Source organism: Hyperoodon ampullatus, assembly GCF_949752795.1.
Source record: "Hyperoodon ampullatus genome assembly, chromosome: 2".
Taxonomy (NCBI): domain Eukaryota; kingdom Metazoa; phylum Chordata; class Mammalia; order Artiodactyla; family Ziphiidae; genus Hyperoodon; species Hyperoodon ampullatus.
Genome location: NC_136915.1, coordinates 167,078,444 through 167,098,196, shown reverse-complemented (window position 1 = coordinate 167,098,196; position 19,753 = coordinate 167,078,444). Strand labels below are relative to the sequence as shown.

Sequence of the window (19,753 nt, the reverse complement as noted above, 5' to 3'; positions counted from 1 at the left end):
AAGCAATCTGTAGAACAGAATCTTCATTTAGTGTTTCAGTAAATCTCTGATTTAAATAATATTTGTGATTTTTCTCAGTTACCTGAGCAAATTTTATGGCCACACTGAGATGTTTAATTTCCCATCTCATATTGTTAAAATGGTATGGAAATACTAAGGAACAGATTAATTTTTTTTATTTTATTTTTTTTTTTGCGGTACGCGGGCCTCTCACTGTTGTGGCCTCTCCCGTTGCGGAGCACAGGCTCCGGACGCGCAGGCTCAGCGGCCATGGCTCACGGGCCTAGCCGCTCGGCAGCATGTGGGATCTTCCCAGACCGGGGCACAAACCCGTGTCCCCTGCATCGGCAGGCGGACTCTCAACCACTGCACCACCAGGGAAGCCCCCAGATTAATTTTTTAAAGTATAAATGTTTCCATTTTCAGTAAAATAAATGAGGAATTAAGTATCACCACTTTTTTAATTTCAAACTTTTGTTGATAAGATGCCTCAGTTTTTTAAAATATTCCACACTTTTGTTGATCAGTCATCTCAATTTTTTTTTAATGAATGGTTTCCATATTTTCCAAACAAAAGCTGAGAGACTGGTCAGAGACTAGGACAGATTTTCTTAACAACATGTTGAAGAATCCCAGAAAAATATACCAGATCTATAATATACCTCCCATCAATATAAGGGGAAAAAAACTTTTAAAAAAACAATCCTTTGTACAGTAATAAATAATGCTACAGTCTTTATAAATAACAGAAGAGAACAGTGCCTGCCTTGGGTTACTGTGGATTATTAGAAGTTTGTTTATGTAGAGAAATGCAAATCAAAACTACAATGAGATATCATCTCACACCAGTCAGAATGGCCATCATCAAAAAATCTAGAAATAATAAATGCTGGATGGGTTTCCCTGGTGGCGCAGTGGTTGAGAGTCCGCCTGCCGATGCAGGGGACATGGGTTCGTGCCCCAGTCTGGGAAGATCCCACGTGCCACGGAGCGGCTGGGCCCGTGAGCCATGGCCGCTGAGCCTGCGCGTCCGGAGCCTGTGCTCCGCAACGGGAGAGGCCACAACAGTGAGAGGCCCGCGTACCACAAAAAATAAATAAATAAATAAATAAATGCTGGAGAGGGTGTGGAGAAAAGGGAACCCTCTTGCACTGTTGGTGGGAATGTAAATTGATACAGCCACTATGGAGAACAGTATGGAGATTCCTTAAAAAACTACAAATAGAGCTACCATATGACCCAGCAATCCCACTACTGGGCATATACCCTGAGAAAACCAAAATTCAAAAACAGTCATGTACCAAAATGTTCATTGCAGCTCTATTTACAATAGCCCAGAGATGGAAACAACTTAAGTGTCCATCATGGGATGAATGGATAAAGAAGATGTGGCACATATATACAATGGAATATTACTCAGCCATAAAAAGAAACAAAATTGAGGTATTTGTAATGAGGTGGACAGACCTAGAGTCTGTCATACAGTGTGAAGTAAGTCAGAAAGAGAAAGACAAATACCATATGCTAACACATATATATGGAATTTAAGAATAAAAAAAATGTCATGAAGAACCTAGGGGTAAGACAGGAATAAAGACAGACCTACTAGAGAATGGACTTGAGGATATGGGGAGGGGGAAGTGTAAGCTGTGACAAAGCGAGAGAGAGGCATGGACATATATACACTACCAAACGTAAGGTAGATAGATAGTGGGACGCAGCCACATAGCACAGGGAGATCAGCTCGGTGCTTTGTGACCACCTGGAGGGGTGGGATAGGGAGGGTGGGAGGGAGGGAGATGCAAGAGGGAAGAGATAAAAAAATTTGTTTATGGTTCCACTTTCCACTCCCCTCCTTACTTCCACTCTTCCTAACCACAACCCTACTCCCACATTTCCATGAATGTCTGCTCCGTACCTTCAGAGTTCTGAAATGTCAACTAATTCCCTCTAAGAGAACACTGATATGTATCTCTATTAATGGAGGACCCTCAAACACTTCAAAAGTCTATGAACCTCGAAGACCCAATGAAATTTATCTCTAATAGTCAAATTTTCAGTAGTATAGAGGAGTCTCTGGGGTAGGGAGTCCTCAGCCCCATAAACCTCTCATCATTAGAGCAAGAAATGGAAGTGGTTTATACTCTTGTTCAGTCTGAATTAAACAAATGTTACATTTTATGTTGAGTAGTTTGTGTTTTGACAATTCACAGCTACATTACCATGAAGCGCCAATCCTTGCAATCCCATCATTGATCTGGAAACAGAAGACTAGTTTATAGTATTACAGTCTTCTTATCTTCATCACTAGGAAATGGTAGGTCTAATTCCCCTAAGACTGTAAGGACCCAAACTAAACAGATGGACATTAGGGAGATGGAAAGTGAGGCGGGCACGCGGCCTTTAGCATGACTGTTGGCTTGGCGGTTAGAGGTCCCGCTCCGCCAACAGTCAGCCTCACAGTGGTCCTCATGGCAGAGAGTGCAGTGAGAGGTGGATCGCGTCCTTCTCCCTCAGGCCCTCCAGGCCCTCTGGCTTCGGGCCTGGCGGGTGAGCTGGGAGGCCCAGGGACAGGATGAGGGCTGTGTCCCGCAGAGCTCCAGAGCCCTCGCCAAAGCCGCCCACTGGCCAGGCCCAGGCCTGGAAGCAGCAGCGAACCTCTCCCCCATCCCCACCTCCTCGACCAAAGGGCGGTGACATCTCCATGGGTCCCGGCCACTGTTTGGGTGCGCTGAGGAGTCAGAGGGCCACTTGGGTCCTGGGCAGCTGGCTTCCTCAGTGATGACGGCTGGGCAGGGTCTGGGGACCTGGCCCTAAGGGTTCTGCCAGCTGAGATCTGCCTCCTCAGCCGGGGCTGGGCACTGGCGGGAGGACTCAGACTGGGTGCTGGACAAACACTCCCCGGCAGGGTAACCGGCCCATGCAGGGACCCCTCTTCTTGGCCAGGTCTGGACCTCAGAGGACGAAAGTAGAGCCTTGGGACCTCGCTCTTTCTTGTCAGAACAAAGAATAACGTTTATTTTGGTGGAGGTTTAGAGGAACATTGTGACCTGACCATGACTTGACCTCAAGAACAAAGAATCTGACACCAAGACGTTTGCAACAACTAACCATGACCCTCCCTCACCTTTCCTATAAAAGGGCTTTGCTGAAAGCTTTCAGGGAGTTTGGGGTTTTTAAGGTATGAGCCACCCATCTCCTTGCATGGCCCTGCAATAAACCTTTCTCTGCCCCAAACTCCAACGTTTCGGTATTGCTTGGCCTCACTGCACGTCAGGCACATGGACTTGCATTTGGTAACAAAACCAATGAAACTCAACACCATAAGCCCCAACTTTCAGAAAAGTTACAGCAAAATTTGTTCCTGGATTGTGTTTTTTAAATACCATGGGTCATTCTTCAAAAATGGATTTTACACAGAACTAGAACAAAAAATTTCACAATTTGTATGGAAACACAAAAGACCCCGAATAACCAAAGCAATCTTGAGAACGAAAAATGGAGCTGGAGGAATCAGGCTCCCTGACTTCAGACTATACTACCAAGCTACAGTACTCAAGACAGTATGGTACTGGCACAAAAACAGAAATATAGAACAATGGAACAGGATAGAAAGCCCAGAGAAAAACCCACGCACATATGGTCACCTTATCTTTGATAAAGGAGGCAAGAATATACAGTGGAGAAAAGACAGCCTCTTCAATAAGTGGTGCTGGGAAAACTGGACAGGTACATGTAAAAGTGTGAGATTAGAACACTCCCTAACACCATACACAAAAATAAGCTCAAAATGGATTAAAGACCTAAATGTAAGGCCAGAAACTATCAAACTCTTAGAGGAAAACATAGGCAGAACGCTCTATGCCATAAATCACAGCAAGATCCTTTTTGACCCACCTCCAAGAAAAATGGAAATAGAAACAAAAATAAAGAAATGGGACCTAATGAAACTTAAAAGCTTTTGCACAGCAAAGGAAACCATAAACAAGACCAAAAGACAGCCCTCAGAATGGGAGAAAATATTTGCAAATGAAGCAACTGACAAAGGATTAATCTCCAAAATTTACAAGCAGCTCATGCAGCTCAATAACAAAACAACAAACAACCCAATCCAAAAATGGGCAGAAGACCTAAATAGACATTTCTTCAAAGATATACAGATTGGCAACAAACACATGAAAGAATGATCAACATCATTAATCATTAGAGAAATGCAAATCAAAACTACAATGAGATATCATCTCACACCAGTCAGAATGGCCATCATCAAAAAATCTAGAAACGTGGGTTTCCCTGGTGGCGCAGTGGTTGAGAGTTCGCCTGCCAATGCAGGGGACGCGGGTTCGTGCCCTGGTCCTGGAGGATCCCACATGCCATGGAGCAGCTGGGCCCGTGAGCCATGGCCGCTGAGCCTGCACGTCCGGAGTCTGTGCTCCACAACGGGAGAGGCCACAACAGTGAGAGGCCCGCGTACCACAAAATATATATATATATATCTACAAACAATAAATGCTGGAGAGGGTGTGGAGAAAAGGGAACCCTCTTGCACTGTTGGTGGGAATGTAAATTGATACAGCCACTATGGAGAACAGTATGGAGGTTCCTTAAAAAACTAAAAATGGAACTACCATATGACCCAGCAATCCCACTACTGGGCATATACCCTGAGAAAACCATAATTCAAAAACAATCATGTACCAAAATGTTCATTGCAGCTCTATTTACAATAGCCAGGACATGGAAGCAACCTAAGTGTCCATCATCGGATGAATGGATAAAGAAGATGTGGCACATATATACAATGGAATATTACTCAGCCATAAAAAGAAACGAAATTGAGTTATTTGTAGTGAGGTGGATGGACCTAGAGTCTGTCATACAGAGTGAAGTAAGTCAGAAAGAGAAAAATAAATACTGTATGCTAACACATATATATGGAATCTAAGGAAGAAAAAAAAGTCATGAAGAACCTAGGAGTAAGACGGGAATAAAGACACAGACCTACTAGAGAATGGACTTGAGGATATGGGGAGGGGGAAGGGTAAGCTGTGACAAAGTGAGAGAGTGGCATGGACATATATACACTACCAAACGTAAAATAGATAGCTAGCGGGAAGCAGCTGCATAGCACAGGGAGATCAGCTCTGTGCTTTGTGACCACCTAGAGGGGTGGGATAGGGAGGGTGGGAGGGAGGGAGACACAAGAGAGAAGAGATATGGGAACATATGTATATGTATGACTGATTCACTTTGTTATAAAGCAGAAACTAACACACCACTGTAAAGCAATTATACTCCAATAAAGATCTTTAAAAAATAAAAGGATTTTAAATTATATAATGTGAATTTCACCTACAATAACTATTCATGAAGGGATGAATTAAATTCTTCACTATTTTCTTTTTGCATATATATATATATAAAATCACAAAATCGAAGGTATTGACAGAAATAATGCTCCTAGAAAATACTCAATACAAGTGGACAATTATGTATAAAATAATCTACAAAGTATAACTCATCTTTTTCTTCCCAAATGTGCTACCTTCCCTCAATTTCCTTACTTCTATTAATTCTCCCAGTACCCTTCTCATTTTACTAATAAGCAAGCTCCTTATGGCTGCCATATGAATCTTCCTAAATATCACTCTAATCCCCTTCCTCGTCTACGTAAAATCTTTCAGTGGCTTCCAACAGCTACAGAAATGAAATCACCTTAGCCTGACATTTGGGAGTATAATCTGACTGTAATAATAGTAGCATCATTCTTCGAGTGTGATCACACACCAGGCGTTGTGCGTGCTAAGTTCTTTATATCATCTCATCTCATTCTCTCAACAACGCCCGCAAGAGGTAAGAACTATTATTGGCTCCCTTTTCTGGAAATTAAGACTGAAGTATAAAGAATTTAAGTATCTTGTCCAAGGTCACATAGGTTTCAAGTAGAGACACCAGTATTTAAACTCAAGCAATCTGATTCAAAAGCCCATGTACTTCTGCCTGTGCTGTAGCCTAGATGTGTAAATTATGACTTGCTATTCTAGTAAGGCAATCTCATCACTTTTTCCCCAACATGTCACTTTCATTCATAAGATTTTGCTCACACCCTTTCCCCTTACACTGTGTATGCAAATCCCACCCTTTCTTCAAGGCCCACCTCAACTCCACCATGCTCTGACTTCATGTTCTCTGACCACCCCATAGCATGTACCACCTGCTCTGCCTCTTTTAACCCTTAATTATAGTCTTTCTGATATTGTTATTTAACTCTAGAGTGTGTCTGTAGGTTATCATCCCTCACCTAACAAATGTCCAGAGGGCAGGAACAATTAATTGTACCACAACGGTGCTATGCTCATAGTGGGCATTTAATAAATGCTTGCTACAAAAACACAAATGCAGATAACTATGTAAAATGAATGCCATGAACTTCCTTAGTACTAGTTTTTTAACCAATGTTTGTAAGCATACATAATTACACAGGTATATCTTCGTGAAATCTCTAAGCTCTATTCTACAGGATTACGGAAATGATGCAAGAAAAATATTAGTGAAACTCAAAACAGTACATAGTGGGCTTCCCTGGTGGCGCAGTGGTTGAGAGTCCCCCTGCCGATGCAGGGGACACGGGTTCGTGCCCCAGTCCGGGAGGGTCCCACGTGCCGCGGAGCGGCTGGACCCATGAGCCGTGGACGCCGGGCCTGCGCGTCGGAGCCTGTGCTCCGCGGCGGGAGAGGCTGCAGCGGTGAGAGGCCCGCGTACCGCCAAAAAAAAAAAAAAACAGTACATAGTTTTTTGACCTTTGATTAAAGCATAACATACATATAGAAATGTACAAAATTTATAAGTGTACAGCTCAATGAATTTTCACAAATGAGCACACCTTGTAAACAGCAACCAAATTAAGAAAAAAATATTATGCCCCAGAAGTGCCCCTCATGCCACAATGATACATGCTATTCTGACTTCTACCACCACAGATTAATTTTGCCTAGCAAACCATTTTAAATTATTACAATTGTTTCTACCTGGGGAATCAAATATATTCCTCAAGTATGCCATTTTTTTAAAACATTTAAGGAATGGTCCACTCCGCCTAGGTCTCTCAGAGAATGGCCTTGAACATATTTTATACATATATTCTTATAGAAAATTATTGGTGAAATTGTTAGAAGGTGATAAATCAACCAGCTTCCAACCAATATAGTTTCTGTTAAGTACAATGTTTTAGGCCAATAGCAAAATAGCAACAACAACAAAAAAGGCAGATTTCACGTATTATCACCACCAGTGACTATGGTTAGGCCTACAAATAAAACATCTTGATAGAAGGTGAAAATGTTAATCACCTCTTTGCTTTGTTAAATACATAGCCTATAACCCTGTAACTTGAGTCAGTTTTCTACTACCTTGTGAGTTTCCTTACCTGCCCAGTCCAGGAACTCAACACACTCAGTCTGGGAATACCGAGCAGCAACATCTCGAGCTCGCTCTTCCTGGAAGTTCAGAGATTCTATATCAACATCCAATTCCACCAGTGCTTTCAAAGTTTCCAAACGACCCCAGGCTGCAGCACAGTGTAGGAGTGTGTAACCTAACAAACAGAATGAGGATGGTCAGGTCAAGAAGACTGTGCTGTTTTAGGGTATTTTATGGACTAGAAGATCACAATGGCAATCAGGTATTGAACAATTACTACAGGCTAGGCACTATTCTAAGTGCTTTACATACAGTAAATTCATTTAGTTCATAAAAACCCCTATGAGGTCAGAACTATTATAATCCCTATTTTACAGATAAGGAAAAAGAGGTCCAGAGAAGCTAAACTTCCCCAAGGAACACAGCCAGTAAGTGATGAACACAAGGCACCAACACAGGCAATCTCAACTCTGAGCTCTTCAACATCTTCTAAGGAAGATGGCAATCTCCCTAACAGTCATCTACTGGAACACAATTAGACCTATGACTTTAGTCTAAGGAATCTGCATCAACTCTAATTATTCTATTATTGCTAACACAATCATACAAATTACTACAACTGGTATGCCTTTGGTTTGGAAATTAATCATTTGAATTAAAATGGAAATTATGACCTATCCAATTAGAAAGCTATTTCTTAGATTTACTGAGGCAACTACCATGAGGTATAATTGTAAAGGTGAAAAACATGGGCGGCATCTTTAAAATTTTTTCAGACTGGTTTAAAAAAATCAAGTCAAAACTGATTGTTTTAACTTACCCACGAGGATACATTTGTGATTCACTTAACTGGCCAAAGAGGCATGTAGCACTACAAGAAGCGTTGAGCAAAAGAATGAACTAGCATGTATTAAATGTATTAAGTACTAGGTACTTTATGGGTTACTACTTCATTTAATCCTTCCACTAACACTATGAGGTAGGTATTATCAGCCCCATTAAAGGATACAGAGGAAAGTGCAGATCAGAAAGACTATACCTTGCCCAAGGCCACACTGGTAGTAAGCAGCCAAAGCAAAATCAAACCCAGATCTGTTGCCAAATAAAAGGTTTATAAGGAAAAGGAAATAGCACTCAAATGTCTGCCACTGGTTAGAGTAGGGAAAGAAAGAACAAGGACTCCTCCACTTCCTTTCAGAAACCTCTCCCTTGGCTCCCTATTTACCACATTCCCACAGTCCTGGGTCTCAGACCAAGTTGTAAAGGATCTTTGTCTTGAGGCTATCATAACCAGAAGGGATAATAAAGAATTAATAAGGAATCAAAAGGAGCATGAAGTAAGCTACTCCAGGATCAGCCAAAAGTGGAATTACCTCCCCTCTTTGGCCCAACTCTTTTTTTTTTTTTTTTTTTTTTTGCGGTACGCGGGCCTCTCACTGCTGTGGCCTCTCCCGCTGCGGAGCACAGGCTCCGGACGCGCAGGCTCAGCGGCCATGGCTCACGGGCCCAGCCGCTCCGCGGCATGTGGGATCTTCCCGGACCGGGGCACGAACCCGTGTCCCCTGCATCGGCAGGCGGACTCTCAACCACTGTGCCACCAGGGAAGCCCCCAACTCTTTTTTTTAATGTTACAACAGTGAGACATTTCAGAACACCAAGAGATAAAGACTGGCCCAAGAATGTGATCATGGCTTTAGCCCCTACAAAATGGGGGGCCAAGAATTACCCAGATACCAGCCTTCATTGTTCCTGCCTTCCAAAGATGCATTTCTTCAGCCAAACGGCCCAGGGCCCCTGGTTCGCTGGGAGAGGGGGACGCTGTCCATGGAAACGACACTGCAATGGCAGGAGCAGGAGGCCATTCCAAATGAGACAGTCTGGGTCCTGATACTGCGTTTCTCAAGGCTCAAGTTACAGGCCAGGCCAGCAGTAACATCTAAATGTTTTTCGTATATTTTAATATACATAGTTTAAAAACAAGAAAACATGATTTCTAAACAGACACAGGCTTTGACCAAGGAATTTAAAACCTATGGGTTTAAACCATGGGTTTAAAAAAACCATTGTATGTTTTCTTTTTCCCCTTGTGAGAGATGGTGTGTTTTCTAGAAGAAAACACACAGATCTTTGTACTATATGAACCCCATAGCCTTCCCAGGAAAAGAAGAACATTTAAATAAGATGATTTCAAAAGCATCCAGACAAGAAGGGGATTTTCCTAAAGTTCTCCCATAATATTGGCAATGAGTACTTGATCCCAGAAGGGAGATACAGAAGGTTACATTTAGAAATCCCAGCACGAAGAAAGGGACCATAAATGGAATTCTGAAAAATTGGGATTGGTTCTAAGAGAAAAATAATTTCTTTGTGGAAGACTACTGGTTACTAAATAGAGAGAGTCAACTGAGTAGGTAGTTCACAGTAAGGCAAAAGATCAGATAAGAAGAAAAGTAATCTTTTTCCTCTATGCAGGCACTGTTCTGTGTGCTTCACAAGTATCAACTCATTTAATCCTCACTACAATCCTATGACGTAGGCACGAGTATTTTTCTCATTTATAGATGAGGAAACAAAAGCATGGAGAGGATAAGTACTTTTCTCAAGGTTGCTATAAATTGATGAAGGTCATTAATAAGGTCAAAAACTCCAATGATGATAGTCACAAACAAGTAATAGGCCATGGAGCAAAATACTCACCTACCTAGAATATTTTTCACAATCTGCATACCACCAGCAGTACCAGACTCTTTGAATTCCCCAAATCATGTTGTTTCATGCCTCTATAACTCTGCATATGCTGTTTTCTGATACAGTAATTACAGTAGCAAAATTAAAAATAGAAGTATAAATTTTATATTTACTTAGCATTAATACTGGTATTTTGTAAAACTGAGTTCAGAATTCATTTTTTTAATTAGTGTAACTAATACACTTTATTTTTTATTTATTTATTTACTTTTTATTTGTTTATTTTTTGGCTGCATTGGGTCTTTATTGCTGCACGCAGGCCTTCTCTAGTTGTGGCGAGCGGGGGCTACTCTTTGTTGCAGTGCACAGGCTTCTCATTGCGGTGGCTTCTCTTGTTGCAGAGCACGGGCTCTAGGCACACGGACTTCACTAGTTGTGGCACACGGGCTCAGTAGTTGTGGCACACGGGCTTAGTTGCTCCATGGCATGTGGGATCTTCCCGGACCAGGGCTCAAACCCGTGCTCCCTGCATTGGCAGGTGGATTCTTAACCGTGGCGCCACCAGGGAAGCCCACTAATACACTTTAAATATGAAAATGTATAAGCATAAAATATCAGATAAAAGCATAACTATCAAACAGGAATATTAAGTATATATTGTCATTCTATTAGCAATATAAATTGTCAGATAAAACAAATCAAAATTAAAGATTAAAAAACAAATACTAGGGACTTCCCTGGTGGTACCGTGGTTAAGAATCCGCCTGCCAATGCAGGGGACACGGTTTCGAGCCCTGGTCTGGAAAGATCCCACATGCTGCGGAGCAACTAAGCCTGTGCGCCACAACTACTGAGCCCGCATGCCACAACTACTGAAGCCCGCGTGCCTAGAGCCCGTGCTCTGCAACAAGAGAAGCCACCGCAATGTGAAGCCCACGCACCAAAACGAAGAGTAGCCCCCACTCACCACAACTAGAGAAAGCCCACACGGCAACGAAGACCCAATGCAGACAAAAATTAATTAATTGATTAATTTTAAAAAACACAAATACTATAAAAATGAAGAAAGTATAATCATGAAAATTGCAAATAAAACATTATTTGATTTTTTAAGTGTGTCAATGGTATCAACAGGATATTTCTGTACAAGTTTTTTCAGCTACTGAAGTTTTTCTCACTCAATATTAGTTGGAAGTAGTTATAAACCAATACCAAATATTTTCCTTCGAATTACCTCAACTCTAATTTTAAAAGAGAGAGATATCTCCGAACAGCTTTTTGCTTTTTTGATAGAATGGCAATCTTTTTATTGAGAGTAAGTTGTAATCTTTATAGCCAAAGAAAACATTGCTGGTTCATATTTGTCTTTTTTAGTTTCCACATATACAGAGAGAGATTCCATTTCAGTTTCCTGATCAATTTCAAAACTATGAGATTCACATTCTACTTGTTTGGGAAGTTTGTGAACTTAAGAATTATTCTTACAATAGAAATTTTGTAATACCACAATATGGACCGTTTAAGTTTGTAATCTTCAGTTTGTCTTTTTATATACACTGAGCAATTAAATCATTGAAATTGTTCTCAACCCATAAATGACTCTGATATCATATTTTTTAAATACCAAATAAAGCTATTATACCCATAAAAAGGCCAGCATTTCATTACCTAAAATAGTGGGTAAGTATACCAGAATAACAACAATATTGTAACACTAAAATCTGATACTACAGTTACTATACTGCCTGCCATGACCAATCCTTAAACCTCCTTTGTCTGGTAAACTCTTGGTCAGTCTTCAAGATTCAATATATTGGACTTCCATGGCAGTCCAGTGGTTAAGATTCCACGCTTCCACTGCAGGGGGCGCGGGTTCGATCCCTGGTCAGGCAACTAAGATCCCGCATGCTGTGCGGTGCAGCCAAAAAAAAAAAAAAAGATTCAATATATCACCTCCTCTGTGAAGCCTTCCTTGACCATGTCCAACACTTCCATGTAAAGTTGACTAATCTCTCCTCTGAGCTACCACTGTACCCTGTCCCACTGTATATTAATTATCTATTTACACATCTGTTTTCTGCTAAACTGTGAACTTGTCCAAGTTTGTTGAATTCATTCATCTTTCCCCAGTTCCCAGCACAAGACCTGTCTAGTCCTCCATCCTTAACAAATGTTTGCATATTGTATGGAAAGACAGAGTTTAAAACAGTAATTAGTTCCGATCATGCCTGTTTGAGTATGGCCAGGTTTAGAGACCAAAGCCTTGCCAGGACCAGAGGAGGTTCCACCATCAATAAACTGCAACCTGCACACACCTGTCCTTGGCTCAAACAGAAAAAAAGGCACTTCCCAATACACAAGAAGTCAGTAGTACAGAGAGCTGAGACTGTAAGAACTGTTTCATTCTCCTCCCTTTGGATAAAAAGTGTCCAATTCTTCAGTATTTAAAAGGAAAAGAAATCCTGAAAGCAAATGTGATCCATCAATCACCTGGAAAATCATTTTCCTTCCTATCCATCTGAGTATCATCCACAAATAAATGGCATACATCTTCTTACTTTAGAGATATCTACCTGCAGTTCTTCACCCAGAAGTCCCTTAATTTTAGGCCAATGGCTTCTTAAAATTAATAGTGTTCACATATACGCACACAATTATTCATCCTTTAAAAAAAAAAGAAAATTCTGTCATTTGTGACAACGTGGATGAACCTCAAGGGCATTATACTAAGTGAAATAAGCCAGATAGAAAAAGCCAAATACTGCATGGTATCACTTATATGTGGAATCTAAAATAAAAATTAAAAGTTAAACCCATGGAAACAGAGTAGAAAAGTAGTTACCAGGGGCTTGAGGGGTGGGGTAAACAGGGAGGGGTTGGTAAAAGGGTACAAACTTTCAGTTATAAGATGAAAAAGGTCTGAGGACCTAATGTATAACATGATGACTATAGTTAATAACTATATTGTATAACTGAAATTTGCTGAGAGTAGAACGTAAATGTTCTCACAAAAAAAATTTTTTAAACCCTGAATTGATCTGCTCTCCCACATGAACAAGCTCATGGGAACTGAGTCAATACTAACCAAACAAGAAATTTACTGGTAAACTGTAATGTAATTCATTATTTTATAATGATTAAAATAATAATTGCCAAATTGGTACAATTAGGTTGGCCAGTTCATGCATACTTTCCATTATAAAATCATCTTCATGGAATGCCAAATAAGCTTAGAATTTCCCAAATCATCAAGTCCTGGTTCCTTTTAATTTACCAGTTCTCTCCATTTCTCTCCTCTCCATTTTACTATAAGTAGAACGAAGCAAGCAGGATGCACCTTCAACCTCTGCTAAACAAGATTTCATGGCAAGCATGATACCAGAATGAAGAAATGGATTATCTTAGAGCACATCATCAAACTGGAAAGACTGTACACCTATATCCACACACTGGAAAATACCTAACAAGAGGATGGCAATAGTCATATCAATTAGTCAGAACACCACCTTCCTTGAATAGTATTAGAGGCACACTGTCAGATATTGATTTGGGGCTCTCATTTTCTTTTATGTATTTTAGATATGACTATTAGTCCCACTTTTTGGGTAAAGAAACTGTAGCATGGAAAGGTTATATAATTTGCCCAAGTCATAGCTAAGATTCAATACTAGGTAAGTTTGCTTCAGGTTTTCAATAGCCTTAAGGAAGGTTTCTTCTGTTCCTATTTCCCTAAAAGCTTTCATCATGAACGAGTGCTGCATTTTCTTTCAAAAGACTTTTCTACATCTATTGATATGATCATGTGGTTTTGTTTATTTAATCTTTTAATGTAGTGAATTATACTAACATTTTTTTCTAATGTTAAAACCATCCTGCATTAATGGGATAAACCCAACCTAGTCCAATAAATGTTTTAACACACAATCTTAGATTCAATTTGTTAATATTTTATTTAAGATGTTTGCATCTGTGTTATTAAATGACTGGCCTATAATTTTCCTTTCTAGTGCTGTCCTTAACTAGTTTTGCTATAAAAGTTATCTCTCATAAAATAAGTTAAGTAGTTTTCCAACTCTCTTTACATTCTCTGGAACCTTTGTATCAGCTAGAGATTACTTTTTCCCTACAAGTGTAGTAAACCTTACCTTTTAAAACATTTGAGTTTGGAATTAGGTGGGGGTGGGACAGAGGCAGATTTTGATTACTTATTCAATTTTTTTAAATAACTATTGTTCTAGTCAAGTTCCTAGTTTTTTCTTGAATCAATTTTGGTAATTTATATTTTATTGGAAAATTGTCCATTTCATCCAAGTTTTCAAATGTACTGTCATGAAGTTGTTTATGATACTTTCTAGTAATCTTTTAAATCTTAGTTTTTCCTGTGTGAATGCTTAATTTTTAAAATTCCAAATGTTGTTTATGCTCTCTCTTTCTTCTATCACATATCAAAAACTATCAATATTATCAAAGGTTTTTCAACTCTTTTTCACTAAACCAGATTTTGGTTTTGTTGATTCTATTGTGTTTTTTGTTTGTTTGTTTTTTGGTGGGTTTTTTTTGGCTGCACTGTACAGCTTGCAGGATCAGGGATCTTAGTCAACAAGGGATCAGACTGAACCTGGGACACCTGCAGTGGAAGAGTGGAGTACTAACCACTGGACCACCAGGGAATTCCTTCTCTATTGTTTCTTTATTTTCAATGTCATTATTTTACTCTATTATTTTCTCTTCTTCTTTCTTTGGATTTTCAGTTGTTCTTTTTCTAACTCCTTGAGTTAAATGCACTGCTTTCTAATTTTCAATATTTCTTATATTCTAATATATGCATTATATTAGAATTTTTATTTTAGTTTTATTCCACAGGTTCTGACATAACTAGATCCTGTTGCCACTTAAATATTTCATAATTTCTATTATATCTTTTGTCACCAACAGATAATTTAAAGTGTTTTTGTTTCTGAAATTACAGGGATTTTCAGTTATCTTTTTGTTACTATTTTCTAATTTTATTTTATTGTTGTCAGAGACCACAGACTGCATGCTAAGGATTCTTTGATAGTTGTAGACACTTCCTTTATGGCCTAACATATCAATTTTTTAAATTGTTCCATGTGAGCATGAAGAATATGTACAGTCCCTATTTGCTAAAGATCACTGTTTTATTTTCTACAATGACCATGTTTTATATTTGCAATCTGAAAAAACAAGTGACTGAATTTAAAGAGTTAATTGGATAATGACTACAAAAATGAATAAATCTTCAAAGGAAAGAGATAATAATATTATTGAGCATTTACTGTATACCAACTTTATATTTAAGCCTCATAACCTATAAGGAAAACCCTATAAAGAAAATACAATCATCCCCATTTTGTAGATGAAACAGAGGCACAAAAAGGTTAAGTAACTTGCCCTAGTCACACAGCTAATAGTGAATTCTGTGTTCTTAACTACTATGCTATACTAAATACATCAACATGCATATACACACATTCATATGTGTGTGTATATATATATAAACACACACACACATAACATATGCAAAATATAAAGCAGGCACATCAAATTTATCCAAATTTAAAGATAATACATAGCATCTTTAGGTAGTCATAAGTAATACTGATAAGAGAAAAAAGACAAAATACCTCTGGTGGTTTTTTCATTCAGATTCACACCATATTTGGCTAAAGCTCTAATCACATCACTTTGCCCAGCCATGCAAGCTGCATACAACAAATTTCTCCCAACGATGTCTTCTTCCAAGAGTAGCTGCATGGCCTGTTCATGGTGAGGGTTCTCAGGATCCTCAAAAATCTTCTGCAAACCTTCTACATCCCCTGTGAGAGCAGGGGGTAAGAGGGGATTAATGGTGGCAGTTTCCTCTGCTTCTTTGGATTCTTCTTCTTCTTCACTATCATCTTCTTCCTCTTCTTCTTGCTGTGAGAAAAATATTGATTTTTCTGAACTCTCTGACTCTGGGGGTCCTTCTGACTCCATTAACTCCAAAAATACCTGAGACCAAAAAAAGTAATAGAAATCTACTCAAACAAATCAGTATTTGTTTATTTGTTTGTTTGATCACTCAACTGACATTCAGTCAACTGAATGAAATGAAAGTACTTAACTGGTTCAAAATAAACCAGTTATAAAATAAGATACTGCATCCATTCAATCAATAAAGTTTATTGTGCACCAACACACTGCCTGAATATATACTAAAATGCTGAATGTGTGATGTAAACAGTAAATTCAGTAGGAACAGGAGAAGAAATATCAACGTGGGTGAGATTCATTAGGAAAAGATTGAAAGAGAATGTTAAAGAGGCTCACCTGCCTAAACAAGGGTCCATGGTGGGGAGAAGTGAGAAATACAGCTGGATCACTGAAGCCAGATTATTAAGAACTTAAAAATCAGGCACTGACATTTAGACAGAATTCATTCACTCAGTAATACTTACTGAAAGCCTACTAATATACTAAGTGCTGTATAGGCACTATGTAAATTATAAAGAAGAATCTAATTTATTTCCTGCCTTTAACAACTTACTATTTCAAAGGAGAAAATATGACATGTACAAAATAAGTGTAATAAATGGTGACAAGTGCTAAGAATCATAAAAGATGAAGTGCTATGGGAGTTTAGAAGGGACCAGATTAAGTCCTGGTAAAGTTAATCAAGTAAGTCTTAATAGTACTCACTCTGTCAGAACACATATTAAATTGGGGATGATTCAGAGAAGAGTAGCATGGTTCCCTCATGTGTACAAAAATGTTTGTAGCATCACTGTTCATAAAAGCAAAAATCCTGGGCAGGAAAAAAAAAACCAATGCCTATGAACAGGAGCATAAACTGTGGCATATTCACACAAAATTGTATATGGTAGTTAAAATGAACAAATTACAGTAATATACTATGTGGAAGGCAGCTTCTGATATGGCTCCCATAACCCTACCCCACCTCCTGGTAACCTCCAGCCAACAGCCAGAGGGAACTGAGGCCCTCAGTACAACAGCCAGTGAGGAATTTAATTCTGCCACCAACCACTGAATGAGTTTGGAAGTGGATCTGCTCCAGTTGAACTTTGAGATGACTGTGGTCCCAGGCAATGCCTTGACTGCAGCCTCCTGAGAGACCCTGAAGTAAAAGATCCAGCTAAGCTGTGCCCTGATTCTTAACCCAGAGAAACTGTGAGATACTGAATGTGCTATTTTAAGCTACCAACTTTGAGGATAGTTTGTTATACAGCTATAAATAACTAAGGCACACAACGATATGAATGAATATTAGCAATACAGTATTAGCTGAAAAAAGTAAATCCAAAAGATTAAATATACCAAGATATATTTTTGTAAAGTTCAAAGCAATTAAAATTATGGTTACCAAGGGGGAAGGATGGGGGGAGGGACAGTTAGGGAGTTTGGGATTGACATGTACACACTGCTATATTGAAAATAAATAACCAACAAGGAAAAAATTAAAATAATAAAAATTAAATTAAGTTAAAATAGACTTTTTAGGACTATAAGTAGGCACAATAACACTATTTTAAAAAGAAGAAGAAAAGCAAGATTGAACACAAGATTCAGGATAGTGTTGAGGGGGTGAGTAAAGATGCAGGAAATGGGATAAGGGAATCACATTTCTAGTAAAGAATATGGCATTTAAGCTGCACCATAAAGAATTGGCAAGATTTGGTCATTCACAATTCAGAAGGAAGGGAAATCTAGTTAGACAGAATAATATCTCTTTATACCATAGCCCTATATTAATCTCTACCGTCACTAAATGTGTATAATACTTGTAATCTGTTGAAGTTAGGAATTCTCTGATTGCAAATAATAGAAAAATAATAGGATTGACTTTTAAAAGTAGGAGATGATTTTCTCACATAGCAGGAAGTTTAAAGGTGGAGATGGTTCAGCAGCTCAAAAATATAGATCTAAGCTCTATTTTTCTATTCTATCACAGTTCATAAGACTTTCATCATCATGGCTGTTGCCTAATGGTGACCAGATGACTCATAATTCCTGGCATCATGTCTGCATTTATGGCAGTAAAAAGGGGGAATCCCCCTGAGGACACTAGTGGCATTCATCCCTTTTGAGAGTAAAGCGAAAAAAAAAATCTTTCCTAACAAGACCCAACAAACTTCCAGTTATATCTCAAAGGCCAGATTGTTTCCTTATATTTAAGAGAAGGAAAAAAAAAAGTTTCTTGACTTTCCTGCCTCAATAACAGAAGCAAGCAAGGTAGATGGGGTTGGGGATGGGAGTTGAGTTAACCAATCAATCATGACTCCACTATAAAATTTGGTCCAAATCTTATCTTTGAGACTGTTTTAGTCAATTCCTTCATTTTACAGAATGAATATAGAGGAAACTTATAATCCTTTGAGTGCCTGACATCCACTATCCACCCTCCCAACACACATCCCTGTACACATAAACACACACACACTCACTTCCTTAAAGAATCCCAATCTCCATTTTAAAAAATTCTTTTAATGGAAGATAAAGCTAAAGCTAACTTCCCACTACAGAAGCCAGAGAGGCACGATCCTCCTTCTCTCCATCTCAGCACAAGCTTGGGAGCAGGCACATAAGTTAGGTTCAGCCAATCAGCTACTAAGTCCCAGGATCTTGAGTTTTTGTTGTTGTTGCTGTTAATCATTGTATTATTTTTGTTGTTGTTGACATATAACACTGTATTAGTTTAATGTGTACAACATAATGATTTGATCTATGTATATATTGCAAAATGATAACCACAATACATTTAGTTAATATCCATCACCTCTCATAGTTACAAAAAAGTTTTTTCCTGTGACGAAAACATTTAAGATCTAATCTCTTAGCAACTTTCAAATACAATATTTATTCAATTCAATACAATATTGTTAACTATAGTCACTATGCTGTACAGTACTTCCCTAGAAGGTATTTATCTTGCAACTGAAGTCCTTTTGACCACCTTCATTTATTTCACCCACCCCCTACACCTGCCTCTGGCAACTACCAATCTGTTCTCTGCACCTATGAGTTTGGGGTTTTTTAGCTTCTACATATAAAAAAACAGGATCTTGACTCTTGAACGTGGGCCACAAGGACATGAGGCTACTTGAAGGACATTCAACACAAGTGACAGCAACAGTGTACTGATCGAACTTCCTGCTATGAGAACATGCTGCGGTTCTTGTGGTGTGAGCCCCCCAGAGCTCCCTTGGTTCCTGCTCATCCAGCCTCCCTAATCATGTGGGCCCCTGGTAAGTAGAGTACTCAGATAACTAGTTCTTTCTCAAAATCTAATCTCCCTCCCTCTTTTCTTTTAACCATACTTGTTTTAACCAATATTTATATTGGAATAAAACTATTTCCCAGGCACTCTTGTAATATGGTGTGGCTATATGTCCAAGTAGTAAACAACAAGATGTAAGTAAATCTGTATTGAGAGTATGTAACTTCTAGAAAAGTGCAATTCCTTCTCACTGGATTGCAAGCCTGATACCTAGAGCTTGCACTGCTCATTTAGACCATGAGATAGATGTCCCATCCAAATACATATATATTACTTCAATTATAATACATAGCATAGTTTGTCATATCTTGTTTTAATTATACATGTAAACATATACAACATCTATTAATA

The 19,753-nt window shown here is 38.9% G+C and overlaps 1 protein-coding gene across 1 annotated transcript in view; it reads right to left on the bottom strand.

Moving 5' to 3' along the window:
* The window catches only part of ANKRD45 (ankyrin repeat domain 45), a gene marked incomplete at its 5' end in the record, with an annotated part of 49,937 nt that extends 33,833 nt beyond the window's left edge, over window positions 1-16,104 (bottom strand). Inside the window, 2 exons of the mRNA XM_079728453.1 lie at window positions 7,427-7,594; window positions 15,753-16,104. Of these exons, the coding sequence (XP_079584579.1) occupies window positions 7,427-7,594; window positions 15,753-16,104 (520 nt within the window). The remainder of the gene's footprint in view (window positions 1-7,426; window positions 7,595-15,752) is intronic.
* Window positions 16,105-19,753: the final 3,649 nt, after the last annotated feature.